The sequence below is a fragment of the Thalassophryne amazonica genome, chromosome 10, assembly GCF_902500255.1.
Source record: "Thalassophryne amazonica chromosome 10, fThaAma1.1, whole genome shotgun sequence".
Classification (NCBI taxonomy): Eukaryota; Metazoa; Chordata; class Actinopteri; order Batrachoidiformes; family Batrachoididae; genus Thalassophryne; species Thalassophryne amazonica.
In genome coordinates, this window is record NC_047112.1 from 9,613,554 (window position 1) to 9,634,133 (window position 20,580).

Below are 20,580 nucleotides of genomic sequence, written 5' to 3' on the forward strand. Positions count from 1 at the left end.
GAGGAGAGGTCTGAGAGGCGCGTGTCAGAGTGTTTGATGTGTTTACGTGACCCGCTATAGAGTCCACGGCTTGCTGGAGTTTTCCAAGATACTCGCCCTAGATCTGTAACGCCTGCTGCAACCGGTCAGCCCCCGCTGGGTCCATGGCATGGCCAGAAACTCCTGTTATGGTTTGGGTGAGAACGGACAACGAACTCAGAAGCAGGGAGCAGAGAGGAATGTGTTAAACACGGATTTATTATAGCAAGAAAATGTCCAGAGTGTTCAGAGTATTTTAATCTGCCTATCCGAGTGGAGACCGGCCCGCACAGCGGTGGAAACAGGAGAACCGCAGCCCAGAGTACTTCTGTCCTGGTGGGTGGATCCGGAGCCAGGTGGCCACCTGCAAGCTGTCGACAAGGCTGGAGAAGAGAGACAGATGGGTGAGTGCTGAGTCGGTAACTTCCAGAAGTGATTCTCACAGTCAAACAGTGGCAGACTATCACAGCTGGTCCCAATATGCAGATAATTAGACAGAAGGATTCAGTTCAGTTTCTTCTTAATGTTTGTTATTAGAAAAAGTTCACAGTTCAGTTTGTACAATATTCCACGCAGAGCTCAGTGTGAAGCGGCTCGTGTGGGCAAAACCACAAACACTTAGCTGGTAGAATGCTGAGAGTGAGAGCTCCGCGCACAGGCCGCAGGAAAAAGCTGGTCTTGGAGCGGCAGCAACAAGGAGGGTGTCAGCTCTGAGCTGGGCTCAGACAAAAGGTGTGTGGAAACACCAAAACGTCCGTGAGGATTAGCTGAGTTACTGGTGAGGATGGAATGAAGAGACAGGTTTGATATACAGGAGCTGATGGAATGTGGAACAGGCGTGTCGATCAGCTTGAGGCGCGCCACCTGTGCAGAGAGGATAGAAAGCAGCAGCAGCAGCAAACAGAGCAGGCAGCCCACAAAATATAGTGTCCAATCTTCCCACAGATCCTGGAGCACTGGTCATTGGGGGCCAGTTCTCCATCTGTCAGCACTTGCCCACGTGTGCGTTGAAGTCCCCCAGCAGAACAATTGAGTCCCCCACCAGAGCCCCATACAGGACTCCATTCAGGGACTCCAAGAAGAGATAATACTCCAAACTGCTGCTCGGTGCATACGCACTAACAACAGTCAGAGTCCCGCCACTTAAAGGCGCAGGTAGGCGACCCTCTCATCTACCAGGGTAAACTCTAATGTAGCGGAACTCTGCCGGAGACTCGTGACTATCCCCACACACGCCCGGCGCCTCACACTCTGGGCAACCCCAGAGAAGAATATGGTCTAAACCCTATCAAGGAGAGTGATTCCGAGCCAAGGCTGTGCGTGGAGGCGAAGCCCACCAGATCTAACTGGCAATGATTCACCTCCGGCACAAGCTCCGGCTCCTTCCCCCACAGTGAGGTGACGTTCCACACCCCCAGATCCAGCCCCTGGCAGCTGAGTCCAGTCTGTTGAGGCCCTCAACTTTCACTGCCACCCATGGAACAGTGCACCTGATATCAGCGGTCCACCCTGTGGGTGGTGAGCCCACATGGTGGAGATGAAAGGTCTGCATGTCTTTTTGGGCTGTGCCCAACTGGGCTTCGTAGCAGGCCCAGCCACCAGGTGCTCGCTGACAGGGTCTCCATCCAGGCCTGGCTCCAGACATGGGCCCCAGGCTTCCTCCGGGCCAGGTCATGTTTCCTCTGCCTCGTTTTGTCAAGGTGTCATTGTTGTGTCATGGGTTCCAGGCTGTTCAGAAACAAACAAACAATCAAACAAACAAACAGGGGTGAAAACTTAAAATTTCATTGACAGAGGTAATAAGAAATATAACAGTAAAGACAAGGGCAATTTCCAAGCATTAACTATATAGAAGTTAATTATGGTGAAGGCTGTGTTCAACAGATGTTTGCATGACAGAGTCTGAGGAACGAGTTTGGAGCCAAAGAATGAGGAACTAAACACTGTCAGTGTACTTCACTGTGTTCACCCCATGTTTTCAACTCAGAGTTCTATAGTTGTTTATTTAAATTAAAGTTACTTTGGCATTTCAGTGCTTAGATTTGACCTTTTTAATTTATGGTCCAGATGAGTCGTTGTTGTCCAACTCCTTAATTAATGATTTTCATTCTTTGATCCAGTTCTCCGTTCAGCCCCCCTCCTTTTGCAGTATTTTCCTTGATGATATGTTCAACTTGTCGATGTCCTGAAATGCAGCAAAACTGGTTGATCATCATCATCATCATGTGAGCAACAAAGATATTTCTGGTTTCTGGGTGACATTTCATACAGTCTTTTCACAGCTGCTGCAGTGAATAACACATCAGATCAGACAGAGAACCATCGACTTCATCCCCGGGCGTGAATCTGATCACCAACTCCTCATCATGAAGCTGCTTCTGACTCTGTCACTCCTCTGGACCATCTACAGCAGCGGTAACACCGCACACTCTTAACATGCCACATTTAAAATCTGTTGCATGATTTTGGTTAATTTTTGATGTTTTGAAGTATTTGTAGAACAGAATTATGTATTTTGGAACATTTTGCATTTCTACAAGACAAATTTCTAGCCTTTCGTCTTTTTTTTATCGTAACAATTTCATTGAGGGTGATATGTGATTCTGCCTGAAATTCTAAATGTTTCTGGTAACATTTTCTCAAAAAACACCATCTGTAAATCCCGTTTAGACCAGAATTATTGAAATTGTTGAAAATTTGCTTTGAAGTAATTTAAAACTTTTTTTTGAAGAGTTTCAGCCAGAACAGTTTAAACCCAGACTGTGTAATTACAAGATCAACAAAATTAAAGCTGTCATCAGAAATTCAGACTTCACCTGACACATTTTATACACTAAACATGATTTTTTTCTCTATTTATAGTTTGATAAATTCCTACTTGTTTAAAGAATGTCCAAATTGTTGAATTTGTTTCATGCTGCTGTTACTCTGAAGATCATATTTTACTTCACTGACTGATTTCTTTTTTCTCTCACAGCTGGAGCACTTCAGTGTTCCACGTGCTCTGGTTCATGTACTAACCCAGTCCTTCTCAACTGTGCTAATGGAGAGCAGATGTGTGGAACGGCGTCTGTATCAGGTAGCTGTGACACACGCTGTCGTCTCTTTGTTCTTATCAGGGAAATTTAAGCTTCAGGCTCCGATGTGAAAACATCAGAGTGACTCAGTTTGTGATGGTCCAGGATCAAGACTAAGATCCAGGGGCTGTATTCATGATGCAAACTCTGACCAAAGAGTGGACAGAAACCTTCATCTTTGTGAGGAGGCGAGTTGACCCCGTTGATATGGGTGACAACAGTCTTGTAAGAGCTGTGATTGGTTGTCTGTGCTCCTTGTTATGAATGTACAGTAAAATCAACCGATCATATAACCTGAACTCTATTAAGAAATGTGTCATCGTGAAAATAATTTAATGTCATGATTATAAAACTCAGCAAAAAATAAATGAATTGTTACACAGCTTCAAAATGTTTGAAGGAACCTCATTCACATGTCGATTATTATATTGATTAGTTTACTGTTGTTTAATCTCCATGCTGTGAGAAGCGCTGGTACGTGCTGCAATCCAAAGCGAGAGCAGAGATTGCAGCACACAAGCCACATTCTTCTCAAACAGGTGTGTGCTGTAGGCTCCCATTGACACTCTGACTGCTGACATCACTTACTTTGAGCTTAATAATTGTATGAATGTTATAGAATTTACATGCAATTGACATTTTTCCCGTAGCCAGATATCTCTGTGATGACCTTCATCTCAGGTGTTATTGCGTTACTACGCTGGGTAGGAAACGTAAGTTCATTCCTGATGAGGTGAACCACAAACATCCCTGCTCCATCAAGCCGGTAGTGTGTTACTGACTCACTGTCATACAACATACGGGGAATATCTCTCCTTCCTCTCTGTCTTTTCCACCATTTTGTCTTATTAAGACACTCTTTGGCTTCGTAAAAGTCCTCCTCCCTCCTCTTACCAGTTTGGCACCTTAGGATCTCTCTTAAGGCCTAAGATGCTTTGTGAATAACTTTTATCTTACCAAGGGAAAATTCTAAGAAATGTCTTAGAAGTCAAGGTTTTCAAAGATTTTTCTTACAATGATGTCACTAAGATCTACTTTTAGCCTTAGGCTGCTTCGTGGATACGGGCCCAGGCTTTTAATGACTTCCTGGACTCGACCGTCAGCAGTGTATCTGTTTATGGTGAAAGTGTTGAGACATTCACTCATGTTCATGTCTCGGGGTCCTTCACCTTGAAGATGGAGGTCCAAGTCTTTCAAGTCCTGGTGATTCCTGTCTGACTGTCTGAAACCTGGAGGCTAACCAGTGACCTCAGTCAATAACAAGCTGTATTTAGAACCAGGTATCTTTGGGGGATCCTTGGGTACCACCGGAAACACTGCAGTAAACCAACAGTTACTTCATGAGATGAAAGTGAGGAGTAACAGTCTTTGCAGCACAGGACCGTCTTTACAGAGATGTGTCCTGGGTTACACCAGCGGCTGTTAACATACATGATAAGACCCCCACTTTTGCTTTTTCCACACGCTTCAGCATCTATGTTGGCTGTCACAGCAGTGAATCCCAGCAGGTCCACGTTAGCATCTGGTCCAAGCTGGGTTAGCCACATCTCTGTAAAGATTAACAAGCTGCTCTCGCTGTAAATCCTCTGGTGTTTCAGTGTTGACAGCTCATCCATCTTGTTTGGCAGTGAGTTCACATTTCCTATATTCACTGCGGGAATTGATGGTTTGTGGCGCCTCCGGTTGTCTGCTAGCCTAAGCTTTAGTTTAGTTCTGGCCTTGCAGCCTCTGTGTCTCCTCCTTAGCTCTGCCGGGATGGGGAGTCATATTTGTGCCTGTCCCTTTGCTCTCAGAGCCAGTCGTTCCTTTCTTGAATAAGGGAAAAACTGGTTCCTGGTAGCGTTGAAAAGTGAAAAATATCCACGGGATATAACACACAATGTCTTCATGAGAAGAGCAGAAGGTAAAAAAGGAAAGGAAAAAGGAGCTAAAAAGAGGTAAAACTGGAGAGCTACCATCTCCAGCAGCACCTGAGCAAACAATGTGCAGCACCTGAACTTGACTCCAAAATGTTTTCAGTCACCTTTAACAAATATCTCCTTGATTTTCTAGCAAATTTAACGTCACCAGCTGTTGGCACCCAACAGTTCTTCAGGGGATGTGCTGGTTCCAACCTGTGTACGTCAGCAGGACCTCTAACAGCTTCACTTCATGTTGGTGTTGCATCTGTGCGCATATCAGCTGAGTGCTGCAACACAGATAACTGCAACAACAAGACTCTGCCTGGTAAATCAGTTATGATGGTTTGATGATCAACAGTCAGACTGCATCCTGGTGTTAGTTTGTGTTCTGGAAACATCAATCAGATTCTGATTCCTCTCTGTTTCAGTCCCCATCGCTCCTGCAAATGTCGCAAACAGTCTGAAGTGTTTCACTTGTGATCCAATAACATCTCAGTGCAACATTACAATACAGTGTGAAGGAGTGGAGGACCGCTGTTTCAATACCAAAGGTCAGTCTTTATGATGCAACAACATCAAAGCACACACTCATTTTCTTCATCATCACAGTTTGATATTTACAAGACTCAGGTGATTTCAGGGTATTTAAGTTCATTTGTGTTTAAAACTGGTTTCATCATTTATAGTGTCGCTTCCAAGTTTTGGAGTCAACGGGACCATCTCTGGCTGTGCCTCTTCAAACTTGTGCTCAAACTTTGCCAGTGCTGTGATGCAATTTGTGCCAAACATTGGGAACATCACCAGTGGACCCACCTGCTGCACGGGCAATTTGTGTAATTCTGCAACAACAACTTCCGGTCACTCCTGTTTCACACTGAGCCTGATGCATCTCCTGCTTGGATTCTTAATTTTTTCCTTTTTCTAGGATTTTCCATCTTTCATGAATCTGAATCTTTTTCCATCTGTCATTTGTGTACGTTATTTTGGGGTTTTAAACACACATACGTATTTGTGTTGTATTGAGCTTAATTAATCGATCTTTACACATTTGTGGCTATTCTGTGATTTCAATTATTGAATCTGACTTGCTGAGAATCCACAAAGCATCAGGGCTCATATTCACAAAGCATCCTAAGGCTCAAACTATTTCTTAGTGACGTCGTTCTCCTCCCTCTTCTTAACAGTTTTGCACCTTTGGAGCTCTGTTAAAGCAGAAGATGCTTTGTGAATATCTTTTATCTTCCAAGGGAAAATTCTAAGAAATGTCTGAGAATTTGAGAAATTCTAAGATTTTTATTTGAATGACATCACTAAGAGCTACTTCTACTCTTAGGATGCTTTGTGAAAATGGGCCCAGGTCTTTCAGAAGCTCACAGAAGATGTCGAACCAAATTAGCTTCATCTCCACCTCAGACCTAATGTGCTTCTGGAGATGTGGTCTAGAATTGCACACAAATATCATATATACTCATGGGTGTGGAACTTTGTCACATAATCACGTATCAGTCCTGACTGGATCATTTTAAGTACTTTAAATGTGGATAAATGTCTTGGGGATGACTGGGTATTAAATAAACAAATGTTTGGGATTTAATGAGTGACAATGTTATCAATTTATTGTTTTTTCTCTAATCTTGTCTTCTATGTTTCAATTCTAATAAAATAAAAATTAGCTCAGTGTTTTAATTTGCATTTTATTTGCATTTTTTTCTTCATTTTATTGTATTTTAATTTGTCTTATGTGTTTCATCTACAGCACTTTGTGTCAGCTCTGTCTGCCTTAAGGTGCTTTATTAATAAAGTTGGTATGTTATGGTATGGTGGTATGGTGTGGTCACAATAAACAGTAATTGAAACATTAAACATGACGTGTATTCCTGCTTCATCTTGAACCAAACGTTTGCCAGAATAAAATATCAGTGTGAGAGACGTGGAGAGCTATTCTGTGATAAGTACTCTCAACTGCTGCACGTACCTGTTTTCTGAGTGAGAGGTGGAGGTGGCATTCCCAGCATTGTTGTTACTGGGTGTACACACACCTACACTTGACTGTCTTTGTTCTCGCCAGCAGTACCAGATCCGACAGTCGGGGACGGTGATCACCTGGGAATTCGGGACTTGGCGGCTCCAGTATTCACAAGGTTCGGTGGCGGCGGAAATCGTGTGGTTACGGCTCTTCTCAGGACAGACGTCTTCTATCCTCGAGCCTGCCCACACGTCACCTTTGTGGATTGACTGTAATCTTATTCTGAGATTGTCTGTATGTTCGTTTTGCTCCTTCACAACATTAAATTGTTAATTTTTGGCTCATCTATTGACCGTTCATTTGCGCCCCCTGTTGTGGGTCCGTGTCACTACACTTTCACAACAGGATATCTCGGCCAGCGTCATGGACTCCGAGGGGCGTCATCCATCTGTTGAACGACCAATGGGAGAGCAGGGAGCGCAGGCATCTGCAGGAGGCGTGATTGGTGAGCTGCAGCACATTCTCACCGCCTTTACGGCTCGGTTGGATCAAATGACCGAGCAAAACATCCTCCTGAACCGCAGGGTGGAGGCGAGCGCTCAGGGCGCTGCTGCAGCTCCTCCTCCTGCCGACCCTGTGCAGGATATGAACGTTCCAGTGGTGGTTCAACAACCCCTCCCACCATCCCCTGAAGCATACATAAGTCCTCCTGAGCCGTACGGAGGTTGTGTGGAGACGTGTGCGGACTTTCTCATGCAGTGTTCACTCGTCTTCGCACAACGTCCCATCATGTACGCGTCAGATGCTAGTAAAATAGCTTATGTGATTGCTCTGCTTCGGGGTAAGGCACGTGCCTGGGCTACGGCGCTTTGGGAACAGAACTCACGGTTGTTATCAGCATACACTGGGTTTGTGGGGGAGTTCAGAACAGTGTTTGATCACCCTAACAGAGGAGAGACCGCTTCAACAATGCTGCTGTCAATGCGACAGGGGCGCCGGTGTGCAGCCGAATATGCAGTCGACTTCCGCATCGCGGCTGCGAGGTCCAGCTGGAATGACGTTGCGCTCCGCGCCGCCTTCATAAACGGACTGTCTTTGGTCCTGAAGGAGCATCTGGTAGCTAAGGAGGAACCGCGGGATTTAGATGGGCTTATCGATCTCGTTATACGGTTAGACATTCGGTTGGAGGAACGCCGTCGGGAGCGAGGCGAAGGACGTGGCCGGATACGCGCCGTCCCTCTCCCTTCCGGGTTCAAAAAGGGGCCGCCCTCCCCACGCTCCACAGCCGCAGCGCTCTGTGGGGCAACAGCTCCCCCTGCTGACATTGTTAGGGAAACGCACAGGGCCAAAATGAGGAGGCTGATCCGCGGGGAGTGTTTTCTCTGCAGCTCAAAGGAGCACACACAGAAAAACTGCCCCAAACAGCCACAACAACAACCGCCCTCAGAGACTGGGCTAAGGGGGGGTCAAAACATTCATGTGAGACACACACAGATTGCCACATGACTCCCAGTTACAATCCTGAGCGGGGATTTAACCCTTCAAGCCCCAGCACTGGTGGACACGGGGTCAAAAGGGAATTTGCTAGACAGCAGATGGGCAAGGGAGGTAGGGCTCCCTCTGGTGGTGCTTCCTTCGCCATTGCAGGTGCGGGCACTAGATGGCACCCTCCTCCCTTTAATCACACACAAGACACAACCAGTAACTCTGGTGGTGTCTGGAAACCATCGGGAGGAGATTGAGTTTTTTGTAACTCCTTCTACCTCCCGCGTGATTTTGGGCTTCCCATGGATGTTGAAGCACAATCCCCGGATTGATTGGCCGTCTGGGGTGGTGGTTCAGTGGAGCGAAACCTGCCATCGGGTGTGTTTAGGATCCTCGGTTCCTCCCGGTTTACAGGCTAAGGAGGAGGTCAAAGTCCCTCCCAATCTGACGGCAGTGCCGGTTGAGTACCACGATCTTGCTGACGTCTTCAGCAAGGATCTGGCACTCACCCTTCCCCGGCACCGTCCGTACGATTGTGCCATTGATTTGGTTCCAGGCGCTGAGTTCTCATCCAGCAGGCTGTACAACCTCTCACGACCTGAGCGCGAATCAATGGAGACCTACATCCAGGACTCATTAGCTGCCCGGCTGATCCGGAGCTCCACCTCCCCGATGGGGGCAGGTTTCTTTTTTGTGGGCAAGAAAGATGGCGGACTCCGTCCATGCATTGATTACAGGGGGCTGAATGAGATTACGGTTCGCAACCGATACCCGTTGCCATTGTTGGATTCCGTGTTCACCCCCCTGCATGGAGCCAAAATCTTTAGTAAGCTGGATCTTAGAAATGCATATCACCTGGTTCGGATCCGGAAGGGAGACGAATGGAAGACGGCATTTAACACCCCGTTAGGTCACTTTGAGTACCTGGTCATGCCGTTCGGCCTCACCAACGCCCCCGCGACGTTCCAAGCCTTGGTTAACGACGTCTTGCGGGACTTCCTGCACCGATTCGTCTTCGTATATCTGGACGATATTCTCATCTTTTCTCCGGATCCTGAGACCCATGTCCAGCATGTACGTCAGGTCCTGCAGCGGTTATTAGAGAACCGACTGTTTGTGAAGGGCGAGAAGTGCGAGTTTCACCGCACGCCTTTGTCCTTCCTGGGGTTTATCATCTCCTCTAACTCCGTCGCCCCTGATCCGGCCAAGGTTGCGGCGGTGAGAGATTGGCCCCAACCAACAAGCCGTAGGAAGCTGCAACAGTTCCTCGGCTTCGCTAATTTCTATAGGAGGTTCATTAAGGGCTACAGTCAGGTAGTTAGCCCCCTGACAGCCCTGACCTCTCCAAAAGTCCCCTTCACCTGGTCGGATCTGTGCGAAGCCGCGTTCAAGGAGTTGAAACGACGGTTCTCTACTGCACCAGTTTTGGTGCAGCCCGACCCTAGCCGCCAGGTCGTGGTTGAAGTGGACGCCTCTGACTCAGGGATAGGAGCCGTGCTATCCTAGAGCGGAGAGACTGATAAGGTTCTTCACCCGTGTGCCTACTTTTCTCGCAGGTTGACCCCAGCTGAACGGAACTATGACGTCGGCAATCGAGAACTCCTTCTGGTGAAAGAGGCTCGAGGAGTGGAGACACCTGTTGGAGGGAGTGTCTGTGCCGTTCACGGTGTTCACTGACCATCGGAACCTGGAGTATATCAGGACCGCCAAGCGGCTGAACCCCAGGCAAGCCCACTGGTCACTGTTCTTCGGACGTTTTGACTTCCGGATCACCTATCGCCCCGGGACCAAGAACCAGAGATCGGATGCCTTGTCCCGGGTACACGAAGACGAAGTCAAAACGGTGCTGTCGGATCCAACGGTGCCCATCATTCTGGAGTCCACTATCATGACCACCCTCACCTGGGACGTGGAGAAGACCGTCCGGGAGGCCCTGGCACGGAGCCCGGACCCCGGAACCGGTCCGAAGAATCATCTATACGTCCCACCAGAGGCCAGAGCTGCAGTCTTGGACTTCTGTCACGGTTCCAAGCTCTCCTGTCATCCAGGGGTGCGAAGGACTGTGGCAGTTGTCCGGCAGCGCTTCTGGTGGGCGTCTATGGAGGCCGACGTCCGGGAGTACATCCAGGCCTGCACCTCCTGTGCCAGGGGCAAGGCAGACCACAAGAGGTCCCAAGGGCTTCTCCAACCACTTCCTGTGCCTCATCGCCCCTGGTCCCATATCGGCCTGGATTTCGTCACGAGCCTCCCGCCGTCCCAGGGCAACACCACCATCTTCACGATAGTGGACCGATTCTCCAAGGCGGCCCACTTCGTGGCCCTCCCGAAGCTCCCAACAGCCCAGGAGACAGCAGACCTCCTGGTCCACCACATCGTCCGTCTGCATGGGATACCCACCAACATTGTCTCTGATCGTGGTCCCCAGTTCTCCTCACACATCTGGAGGAGCTTCTGCCGGGAACTGGGGGCCACTGTGAGCCTCTCGTCCGGGTATCACCCACAGACCAATGGACAGGCAGAACGGGCCAATCAGGAATTGGAGCAAGCCCTGCGCTGCGTAACGTCCGCACACCCGACGGCCTGGAGTGAACATCTGGCCTGGATCGAGTATGCACATAACAGCCAGGTGTCCTCTGCCACCGGCCTCTCCCCATTTGAGGTGTGTTTGGGGTATCAGCCCCCATTGTTTCCCGTGGTGGAGGGAGAGGTCGGTGTGCCCTCGGTCCAGGCCCAACTGCAGAAGTGCCGTCGTGTGTGGCGCTCCGCCCGTTCTGCCTTGTTGAAGGCCCGGATGAGGGCAAAGACCCATGTGGACTGCCGGTGATCCCCGGCCCCTGCTTACCAGCCCGGGCAGGAGGTGTGGCTGTCCACGAAGGACATCCCCCTCCAAGTGGACTCCCCTAAGTTGAAGGACCGATACATAGGACCATTCAAGATCCTCAAAATCCTCAGTCCTGCCGCAGTGAAGCTGGGAGTCGGAGCTTCACTGCGGATCCACCCGGTTTTTCATGTGTCCAGAATCAAGCCTCACCACACCTCACCCCTCTGTGCTCCCGGTCCGGCGCCGCCTCCTGCCCGGATCATTGACGGGGAGCCGGCTTGGACAGTGCGCCGGCTCCTGGACGTCCGTCGAATGGGCCGGGGGTTCCAGTATTTGGTGGACTGGGAGGGGTATGGACCCGAAGAACGCTCCTGGGTGAAGAGGAGCTTCATCCTGGATCCGGCCCTCCTGGCCGATTTCTACCGTCGACACCCGGACAAGCCTGGTCGGGCACCAGGAGGCGCCCGTTGAGTGGGGGGTCCTGTTGTGTGGGCCGCCAGAAGAGGAGGTACTGCTGGCCCACCACCAAAGGGCGCCCTGCCTGAAGTGCGGGCTTCAGGCACGAGAGGGTGCTGCCGCCACGGACACAGCCGGGAGTGACAGCTGTCACTCATTAATTCCTGACAGCTGTCACTCATTCTTCATCATCGCACTCCATAAAACCCAGACGTAATCTCCACCTCATCGCCGAGATATCGTACTTCATTGGAGGTAAAACTCTCAGCCGTTGCTTTTGCTTTTGTCTTTTCTGACAAGTGTTTGTTACACAGTGTTTCAGTCAGTTCCGTGAGTGCTCGCAGCCGGAGGCTGAGTGTGAGAGACGTGGAGAGCTGACGTCTTCGCTCCCCACGCTATTCTGTGATAAGTACTCTCAACTGCTGCACGTACCTGTTTTCTGAGTGAGAGGTGGAGGTGGCATTCCCACCGTTGTTGTCACTGGGTGTACACACACCTACACTTGACTGTCTTTGTTCTCGCCAGCAGTACCAGATCCGACAGTCGGGGACGGTGATCACCTGGGAATTCGGGACTTGGCGGCTCCAGTATTCACCAGGTTCGGTGGTGGCAGAAATCGTGTGGTTCCGGCTCTTCTCAGGACAGACATCTTCTATCCTCGAGCCTGCCCAGACGTCACCTTTGTGGATTGACTGTAATCTTATTCTGAGATTGTCTGTATGTTCGTTGTGCTCCTTCACAACATTAAATTGTTAATTTTTGGCTCATCTATTGACCGTTCATTTGCGCCCCCTGTTGTGGGTCCGTGTCACTACACTTTCACAACATTAACAACAGATTAAATTTCAATTTATTTTCATTTTATTTCATTTATATAGCGCCAAATCACAATAAAGCTGCCTCAAGGTGCTTCACACAAGTAAGGCCGAACCTTATCAACCCCAAGAGCAAGAACACAGGTGGCAGTGGTAAGAAAAAAACTCCTTCTGATGATATTGATGGAGAAACCTCAAGCAGACCAGACTCAGAGGGGTGACCCTCTGTTTTGGTCATTCTAACAGTTGCAAAATTTTGCAAAGTTTTACAAAACAGAACATAACAACATAAGTAGATGCATTTAATGAGAAGTCCATTCAGGTGTCCAGTCCACAGGCAGGGGTCATCCAGCAGCTCATTCCATTCAGTGGGCCTGTTCCCGTGGCAGAGTCCGATCCATGATCAGTTCAGAAATTACTGTCGTCAAATCCAGCCTGTGACTTCATGATGTCATTCGCACCTCACACAGACAGAAAAGACAAACACACACAAACATTCACTCTGTCTCTCTCTCTGCTCCTGCTGGTGGTGCTGCTGATTGCTGACACCTGTGGCAGCTGTCTCATCTGCACCTCACCAGCCACCATCCTTAAACCCAGGATTTCTGCTCCAGCTTTGCCAAATTATTCCATTTTCCGTGTGGTGCTGTTGCTCCTCCATGCTAACTACTTTCTCTGTTGGTTAATTCCTGCTACTGAGTCTTCGAGATTCTAAAACCTGTCTGCTTTGTCTCCAGAATTGTCCTGCTTCCACAGCTATCTGCTGACATTTCACCTGGTCTTTGCAGTCCTCCACACTGCACTAGCACAACTCGGTGTCTGTGTGCGTCCACCCTCAGTTCCAGTGCACATTTTCATCAATAAACTTGTTAACCTTTTTCTGCTACATCTTTTTTGGATACTTCACCTGTTACTACCTGCTACAACACAGTGCAGAGTAGCTACCTAAACTCTGTGAGTGAGATAGAGTATCTCGTCAATAGCTTTAAATCCTCATTGAGCACAACTTTGGATGCTGTAGCTCCTCTGAAAAAGAGAGCCTTAAATCAGAAGTGCCTGACTCCGTGGTATAACCCACAAACTCGCAGCTTAAATCAGATAATCCGTAAACTGGAGAGGAAATGGCATCTCACTAATTTAGAAGATCTTCATTTAGCCTGGAAAAAGAGTCTGTTGCTCTATAAAAAAAAGCCCTCCATAAAGCTAGGACATCTTACTATTCATCACTAATTGAAGAAAATAAGAACAACCCCAGGTTTCTTTTCAGCACTGTAGCCAGGCTGACAAAGAGTCAAAGCTCTATTGAGCCGAGTATTCCTTTAACTTTAACTAGTAATGACTTCATGACTTTCTTTGCTAATAAAATTTTAACTATTAGAGAAAAAAATTATTCATAACCATCCCAAAGACATATCTTTATGTTCGACTGCTTTCAGTAATGCTGGTATTTGGTTAGACTTTTTCTCTCCGATTGTTCTGTCTGAGTTACTGTTGTGTGGGCCGCCCGAAGATGAGGTACTGCTCGCCCAACACCAGACGGTGCCCTGCCTGAAGGCGGGCTTCAGGCACCAGAGGGCGCAGTCGCCTACCAGGAGCCCGGAGCTGACAGCTGTCACCACTCAACCCATCATCACCATCCACCATAAAAGCCTGGCAGAGACATCACTTCCCTGCCGAGAAATCAGCTTACCCGACAGGTAACGTCTCAGCCATATCTGTGCCGTATGCACGTATTGTTTCTGACTGTTTTGCAGTCGTAACTTTCTGTAACTTGCAGCTTGGAGCTGGTTTGTAGGAATTTGGAGGAGTTGGCGATTCCACTCCTAAATTCTTAAGTGTTACAGTAGGCACTGCACGTAGTGTGTTCTCCTGCTACCTGGAAGTGGAGGACTTTTCCCTCAGGAAGGAACTGTGAGTTGCTGACTGTTGCTGGGTGTTCCACACACCCACATAATCTGTTTCTGCTGCCTGCCAGCAGTACCCGATCTGACAGCTGGAGGCAGTGGCCACCTGGGGACTCAGGACTTGGCGGCTCCGGTGTGTTGCAGGTCTCTGCTGGCAGTGGAAATCGTGTGGGGCCCGACTCTTCTCTGGACAGGCGTCTCCTGTCCTCGAGCCTGCCCACACGTCACCTATTGTTTAATTGACTGTTACCTAAAGTAAACAGTAAAGTAAAGGGGTGTATGGGGTGTATGGTAGAGGTAGTACCTCTGTTGGGGGGACATGTTGTGCTCTTCGGAGTAGTTTGCCCATCTTGGTCCTCACCATGCACTCAGCTCTCCCCTGTGGCTCCTAGCAGGTGTTAGCATACAACAGCGGCCACACCCCGGCAACGGCTTCGACTGGCCGGCTGAACCAGGCGAAGGGTAGCTGACGGGTCTAAAACCCTCAGTGTATTTGGGCTTGTCTACCCTTGCATGCGAAGACTGGATCCGGCGGACTGGGTGGAGGAAACCAACAGATTGGTTCAACGGGCAGAAAGGCGGACCCAGCAAAGCGCTGTGGAGCGCGAACAGGGCACAGTGAGACACTAAGGACACTGTTGGCCATACAGTGCATCCTGAGCCATCTCCAGCCGTCCTGACTATGTCTTGTCACTGGACACAGAAGGGCCAGGATAAGAGAGTGAGGCTGACGACTGTGCGCAACCCCCCCTCACTTAAATCCAAGTCACGCGCAAGTCATGACTCCACCCACCACCACACACCCACCACCGTAATAAAAAAAAAAAAACACAAGTCCTGTGGCGATGGGCGAGTGGCGAAGCAGCCGGTGCGGATACACTGGGAGCTGTAGTCACAAACCTGCACACAGGCGGCCCAGGGCATAGGGTCGCTCTCTACTGGACTGAAGTAGCAGTGGAGTTCGGCAGCCCCCTGGGCGACTGAGCAGCCCTATTTAGGATCACTCTGTTCACCTCCACAGAGGAAGGGGCTAGAAAAGGTGCCTCAAACATAGCCTGCTTAAACTCACCCCGGTAAGCATACCGCGACTTGCGGGGATCCCACTCAGCGGTCGTAACTCAGCAAAAAAGAAAGTGAAGGTATTAAATCTTGGCACATGGAATGTGCGAACCTTGCTGGATAACATCAAAGCAGACAGGCCAGAAAGAAGAACGGTGCTAGTGGCCAGGGAAGTAGCTTGCTACAACGTGGACATAGCGGCACTCAGCGAAACACGCCTTGCGGACAAGGGCCAGCTCACAGAACAAGGTGGCGGATACACTTTCTTCTGGAGCGGTCGCAGCAGTGCTGAACAGCGAGAAGCAGGAGTTGGCTTTGCCATCAAGTCCCATCTCGCAAGGAAACTTGCCAAGCTTCCAGAGGGCATCAAAGAATGACTGATGATTCTTCAGCTCCTGCTGGGGGGAAAGAAGAATGCGACTCTGATTAGCGCATATGCCCCCACCATGACAAACCCTGAAGACATCAAGGACAAGTTCTATGAAGAACTCGACACCCTTATTGCAGCAGTCCCACAGTCCGAGAAACTTTTTGTCCTTGGGGACTTCAATGCTAGAGTAGGGGTCGACCACCAGACCTGAGATGGAGCCATTGGAAGACATAGCATTGGCAAGTGCAACAGCAACGGACTGCTGCTTCTCAAAACCTGTGTTGCACACGACCTCGTCATCACCAATACCCTGTTCCGTCTCCCCATCCGCAACAAGACATCTTGGATGCACCCGCGTTCCAGGCACTGGCATCTGATCGATTATGTCATCACCAGGAAGAGGGATAGGCAGGACGTGCGGGTGACCAAGTCGATGTGCAGCGCCGAGTGCTGGACTGACCACCAGCTCATCGTCTCTAAGTGCAAACTTTGCATCCAACCAGCAAGAAGACCCCAGGGTCAGAAGGCTGTAAAGAGACTCAATGTCTCGAAGCTGAAGAAGGTCGCTGACCAACTCTCCAGAGACTTGGATGACAGGCTGCCCGACACACTGAACGACCAGGACAGCATCGAGGAACAGATGAAGGTGAGGAGTAACAGTCTTTGCAGCACAGGACCGTCTTTACAGAGATGTGTCCTGGGTTACACCAGCGGCTGTTAACATACATGATAAGACCCCCACTTTTGCTTTTTCCACACGCTTCAGCATCTATGTTGGCTGTCACAGCAGTGAATCCCAGCAGGTCCACGTTAGCATCTGGTCCAAGCTGGGTTAGCCACATCTCTGTAAAGATTAACAAGCTGCTCTCGCTGTAAATCCTCTGGTGTTTCAGTGTTGACAGCTCATCCTTCTTGTTTGGCAGTGAGTTCACATTTCTTATATTCACTGCGGGAATTGATGGTTTGTGGCGCCTCCGGTTGTCTGCTAGCTTAAGCTTTAGTTTAGTTCTGGCCTTGCAGCCTCTGTGTCTCCTCCTTAGCTCTGCCGGGATGGGGAGTCATATTTGTGCCTGTCCCTTTGCTCTCAGAGCCAGTCGTTCCTTTCTTGAATAAGGGAAAAACTGGTTCCTGGTAGCGTTGAAAAGTGAAAAATATCCACGGGATATAACACACAATGTGTTCATGAGAAGAGCAGAAGGTAAAAAAGGAAAGGAAAAAGGAGCTAAAAAGAGGTAAAACTGGAGAGCTACCATCTCCAGCAGCACCTGAGCAAACAATGTGCAGCACCTGAACTTGACTCCAAAATGTTTTCAGTCACCTTTATCAAATATCTCCTTGATTTTCTAGCAAATTTAACATCACCAGCTGTTGGCACCCAACAGTTCTTCAGGGGATGTGCTGGTTCCAACCTGTGTACGTCAGCAGGACCTCTAACAGCTTCACTTCATGTTGGTGTTGCATCTGTGCGCATATCAGCTGAGTGCTGCAACACAGATAACTGCAACAACAAGACTCTGCCTGGTAAATCAGTTCTGATGGTTTGATGATCAACAGTCAGACTGCATCCTGGTGTTAGTTTGTGTTCTGGAAACATCAATCAGATTCTGATTCCTCTCTGTTTCAGTCCCCATCGCTCCTGCAAATGTCGCAAACAGTCTGAAGTGTTTCACTTGTGATCCAATAACATCTCAGTGCAACATTACAATACAGTGTGAAGGAGTGGAGGACCACTGTTTCAATACCAAAGGTCAGTCTTTATGATGCAACAACATCAAAGCACACACTCATTTTCTTCATCATCACAGTTTGATATTTACAAGACTCAGGTGATTTCAGGGTATTTAAGTTCATTTGTGTTTAAAACTGGTTCCATCATTTATAGTGTCGCTTCCAAGTTTTGGAGTCAACGGGACCATCTCTGGCTGTGCCTCTTCAAACTTGTGCTCAAACTTTGCCAGTGCTGTGATGCAATTTGTGCCAAACATTGGGAACATCACCAGTGGACCCACCTGCTGCACGGGCAATTTGTGTAATTCTGCAACAACAACTTCCGGTCACTCCTGTTTCACACTGAGCCTGATGCATCTCCTGCTTGGATTCTTAATTTTTTCCTTTTTCTAGGATTTTCCATCTTTCATGAATCTGAATCTTTTTCCATCTGTCATTTGTGTACGTTATTTTGGGGTTTTAAACACACATACGTATTTGTGTTGTATTGAGCTTAATTAATCGATCTTTACACATTTGTGGCTATTCTGTGATTTCAATTATTGAATCTGACTTGCTGAGAATCCACAAAGCATCAGGGCTCATATTCACAAAGCATCCTAAGGCTCAAAGTATTTCTTAGTGACGTCGTTCTCCTCCCTCTTCTTAACAGTTTTGCACCTTTGGAGCTCTGTTAAAGCAGAAGATGCTTTGTGAATATCTTTTATCTTCCAAGGGAAAATTCTAAGAAATGTCTGAGAATTTGAGAAATTCTAAGTTTTATTTGAATGACATCACTAAGAGCTACTTCTACTCTTAGGATGCTTTGTGAAAATGGGCCCAGGTCTTTCAGAAGCTCACAGAAGATGTCGAACCAAATTAGCTTCATCTCCACCTCAGAGCTAATGTGCTTCTGGAGATGTGGTCTAGAATTGCACAGAAATATCATATATACTCATGGGAGTGGAACTTTGTCACATAATCACGTATCAGTCCTGACTGGATCATTTTAAGTACTTTAAATGTGGATAAATGTCTTGGGGATGACTGGGTATTAAATAAACAAATGTTTGGGATTTAATGAGTGACAATGTTATCAATTACTTGTTTTTTCTTTTATTATCTAATCTTGTCTTCTATGTTTCAATTGTAATAAAATGGAAATTAGCTCAGTTAGTGTTTTAATTTGCATTTTATTGGTTCTTTTCTTCATTTTATTGTATTTTAATTTGTCTTATGTGTTTCATCTACAGCACTTTGTGTCAGCTCTGTCTGCCTTAAGGTGCTTTATTAATAAAGTTGGTATGTTATGGTATGGTGGTATGGTGTGGTCACAATAAACAGTAATTGAAACATTAAACATGACGTGTATTCCTGCTTCATCTTGAACCAAATGTTTGCCAGAATAAAATATCAGGGGGAGTCTGGTGGTGGTTCCAGATTGTGCAATACGACCAGACACCAAGAGATATTCAGCAGGACGTCCATGTTGATATTTTGGCCATGTGGTGGATTCATCTGTGTGTGATGAGAGGGTTAAAGGGTTAACAACAGATTAAATTTCAATTTATTTTCATTTTATTTCATTTATATAGCGCCAAATCACAATAAAGCTGCCTCAAGGTGCTTCAGACAAGTAAGGCTGAACCTTATCAACCCCAAGAGCAGGAACACAGGTGGCAGTGGTAAGAAAAAAACTCCTGATGATATTGAGGAGAAACCTCAAGCAGACCAGACTCAGAGGGGTGACCGTCTGTTTAGGTCATTCTAACAGTTACAAAATTTTGCAAAGTTTTACAAAACAGAACATAAGTAGATGCATTTAATGAGAAGTCCATTCAGGCGTCCAGTCCACAGGCAGGGGTCATCCAGCAGCTCATTTCATTCAGTGGGCCTGTTCCCGTGGCGGAGTCCGATCCATGATCAGTTCAGAAATTATGCAGTTGTCAATTCCAGCCGTGACGTCATGATGTCATCCGCACCTCAGACAAAGAGAGAGAGAGAGAAACCAGAATCAGTCGCCAGAAAAAAACGCACCTAAGGTACAATCATTTAGAAGCTTGGTTGAGACAACATAAAAAAAAAAAAACAATCAAGGGAAGCTGGGAGTGGACCACTTGTCTGTCTGGGTGATTGTCACCCGGTGCTCAAGGCGGTTCCATGATTTGGGGAAGATGCATTGCACCAGCACACACTTCCAGACATGATCAGAACAAGAAAACAGGTCAGATGGAAGTGATCCTGTGTACGAGTATAATTAGAACAACACCAACCAAGCATGTGACCCCCAATCTGGCAACACAGCTGTGTCTATGAACAAAAAACAAAAAGGGGGAAGAACCTCTTCTACACTTTAATATAGTTTTACTGTGTTCAGTGATGTGGTTTGGCAACAATAAAGTGGGAGTTCAGAGGTCAGCTGTGAGTAATGCAGGTGACTCTTTTTGTTGTGTGTAATACAACAAATGACCTTCTTCTTTAGATGAGATGGAACTTTATTCATCCTTTTGGAAGACTCCTTCAGGGAAATTGGCCCAATACGTGGATACAGTTACAGATATAGATTCTTTATTGTCATTGTAACCAGTGCAATGAAAGGTAAGGTGCAGCCTTTCAGTGCAAATATAAATCTGAGTAAACCACACGCAGACTTGAAAGGTCTGGAGGAATCAGAATCTGACTGATGTTTCCAGAACACGAACTAACACCAGGATGCAGTCTGACTGTTGATCATCAAACCATCAGAACTGATTTACCAGGCAGAGTTTTGTTGTTGCAGTTATCTGAGTTGCAGCACTCAGCTGATCCGCACACAGTTACAACACCAACATGAAGTGAAAAACTCTGAGGTGAAAAAGATGAAAATTTGCACCATGAAACAAACTTGTGTCTGAAATTAACGCATCATCAGCAAATTATCGAATTACAAATAAAAAATCTGAGTTTTTAGTCTTTAAGATTTGTCAGTTTCTGTCTGAATTCATAATCAGAGCTCCACTTT

At 47.5% G+C, this 20,580-nt stretch overlaps 1 protein-coding gene and 1 long non-coding RNA gene across 2 annotated transcripts in view; both read left to right on the forward strand.

The window, feature by feature from the left end:
- Positions 1 to 20,580, forward strand: part of LOC117518316 — a 29,501-nt gene that overhangs the window by 434 nt on the left and 8,487 nt on the right. Inside the window, exon 2 of the long non-coding RNA XR_004562952.1 lies at positions 13,277 to 13,280. This is a non-coding gene — a long non-coding RNA (uncharacterized LOC117518316). The remainder of the gene's footprint in view (positions 1 to 13,276; positions 13,281 to 20,580) is intronic.
- Positions 2,278 to 6,585, forward strand: LOC117518310 (phospholipase A2 inhibitor and Ly6/PLAUR domain-containing protein-like). The gene is made up of 5 exons (XM_034179411.1): positions 2,278 to 2,433; positions 2,996 to 3,097; positions 5,148 to 5,321; positions 5,425 to 5,547; positions 5,683 to 6,585. The coding sequence occupies exons 1-5, from the start codon at positions 2,385 to 2,387 to the stop codon at positions 5,919 to 5,921; spliced, it is 687 nt and encodes a 228-aa protein (XP_034035302.1). The 5' UTR covers positions 2,278 to 2,384; the 3' UTR covers positions 5,922 to 6,585.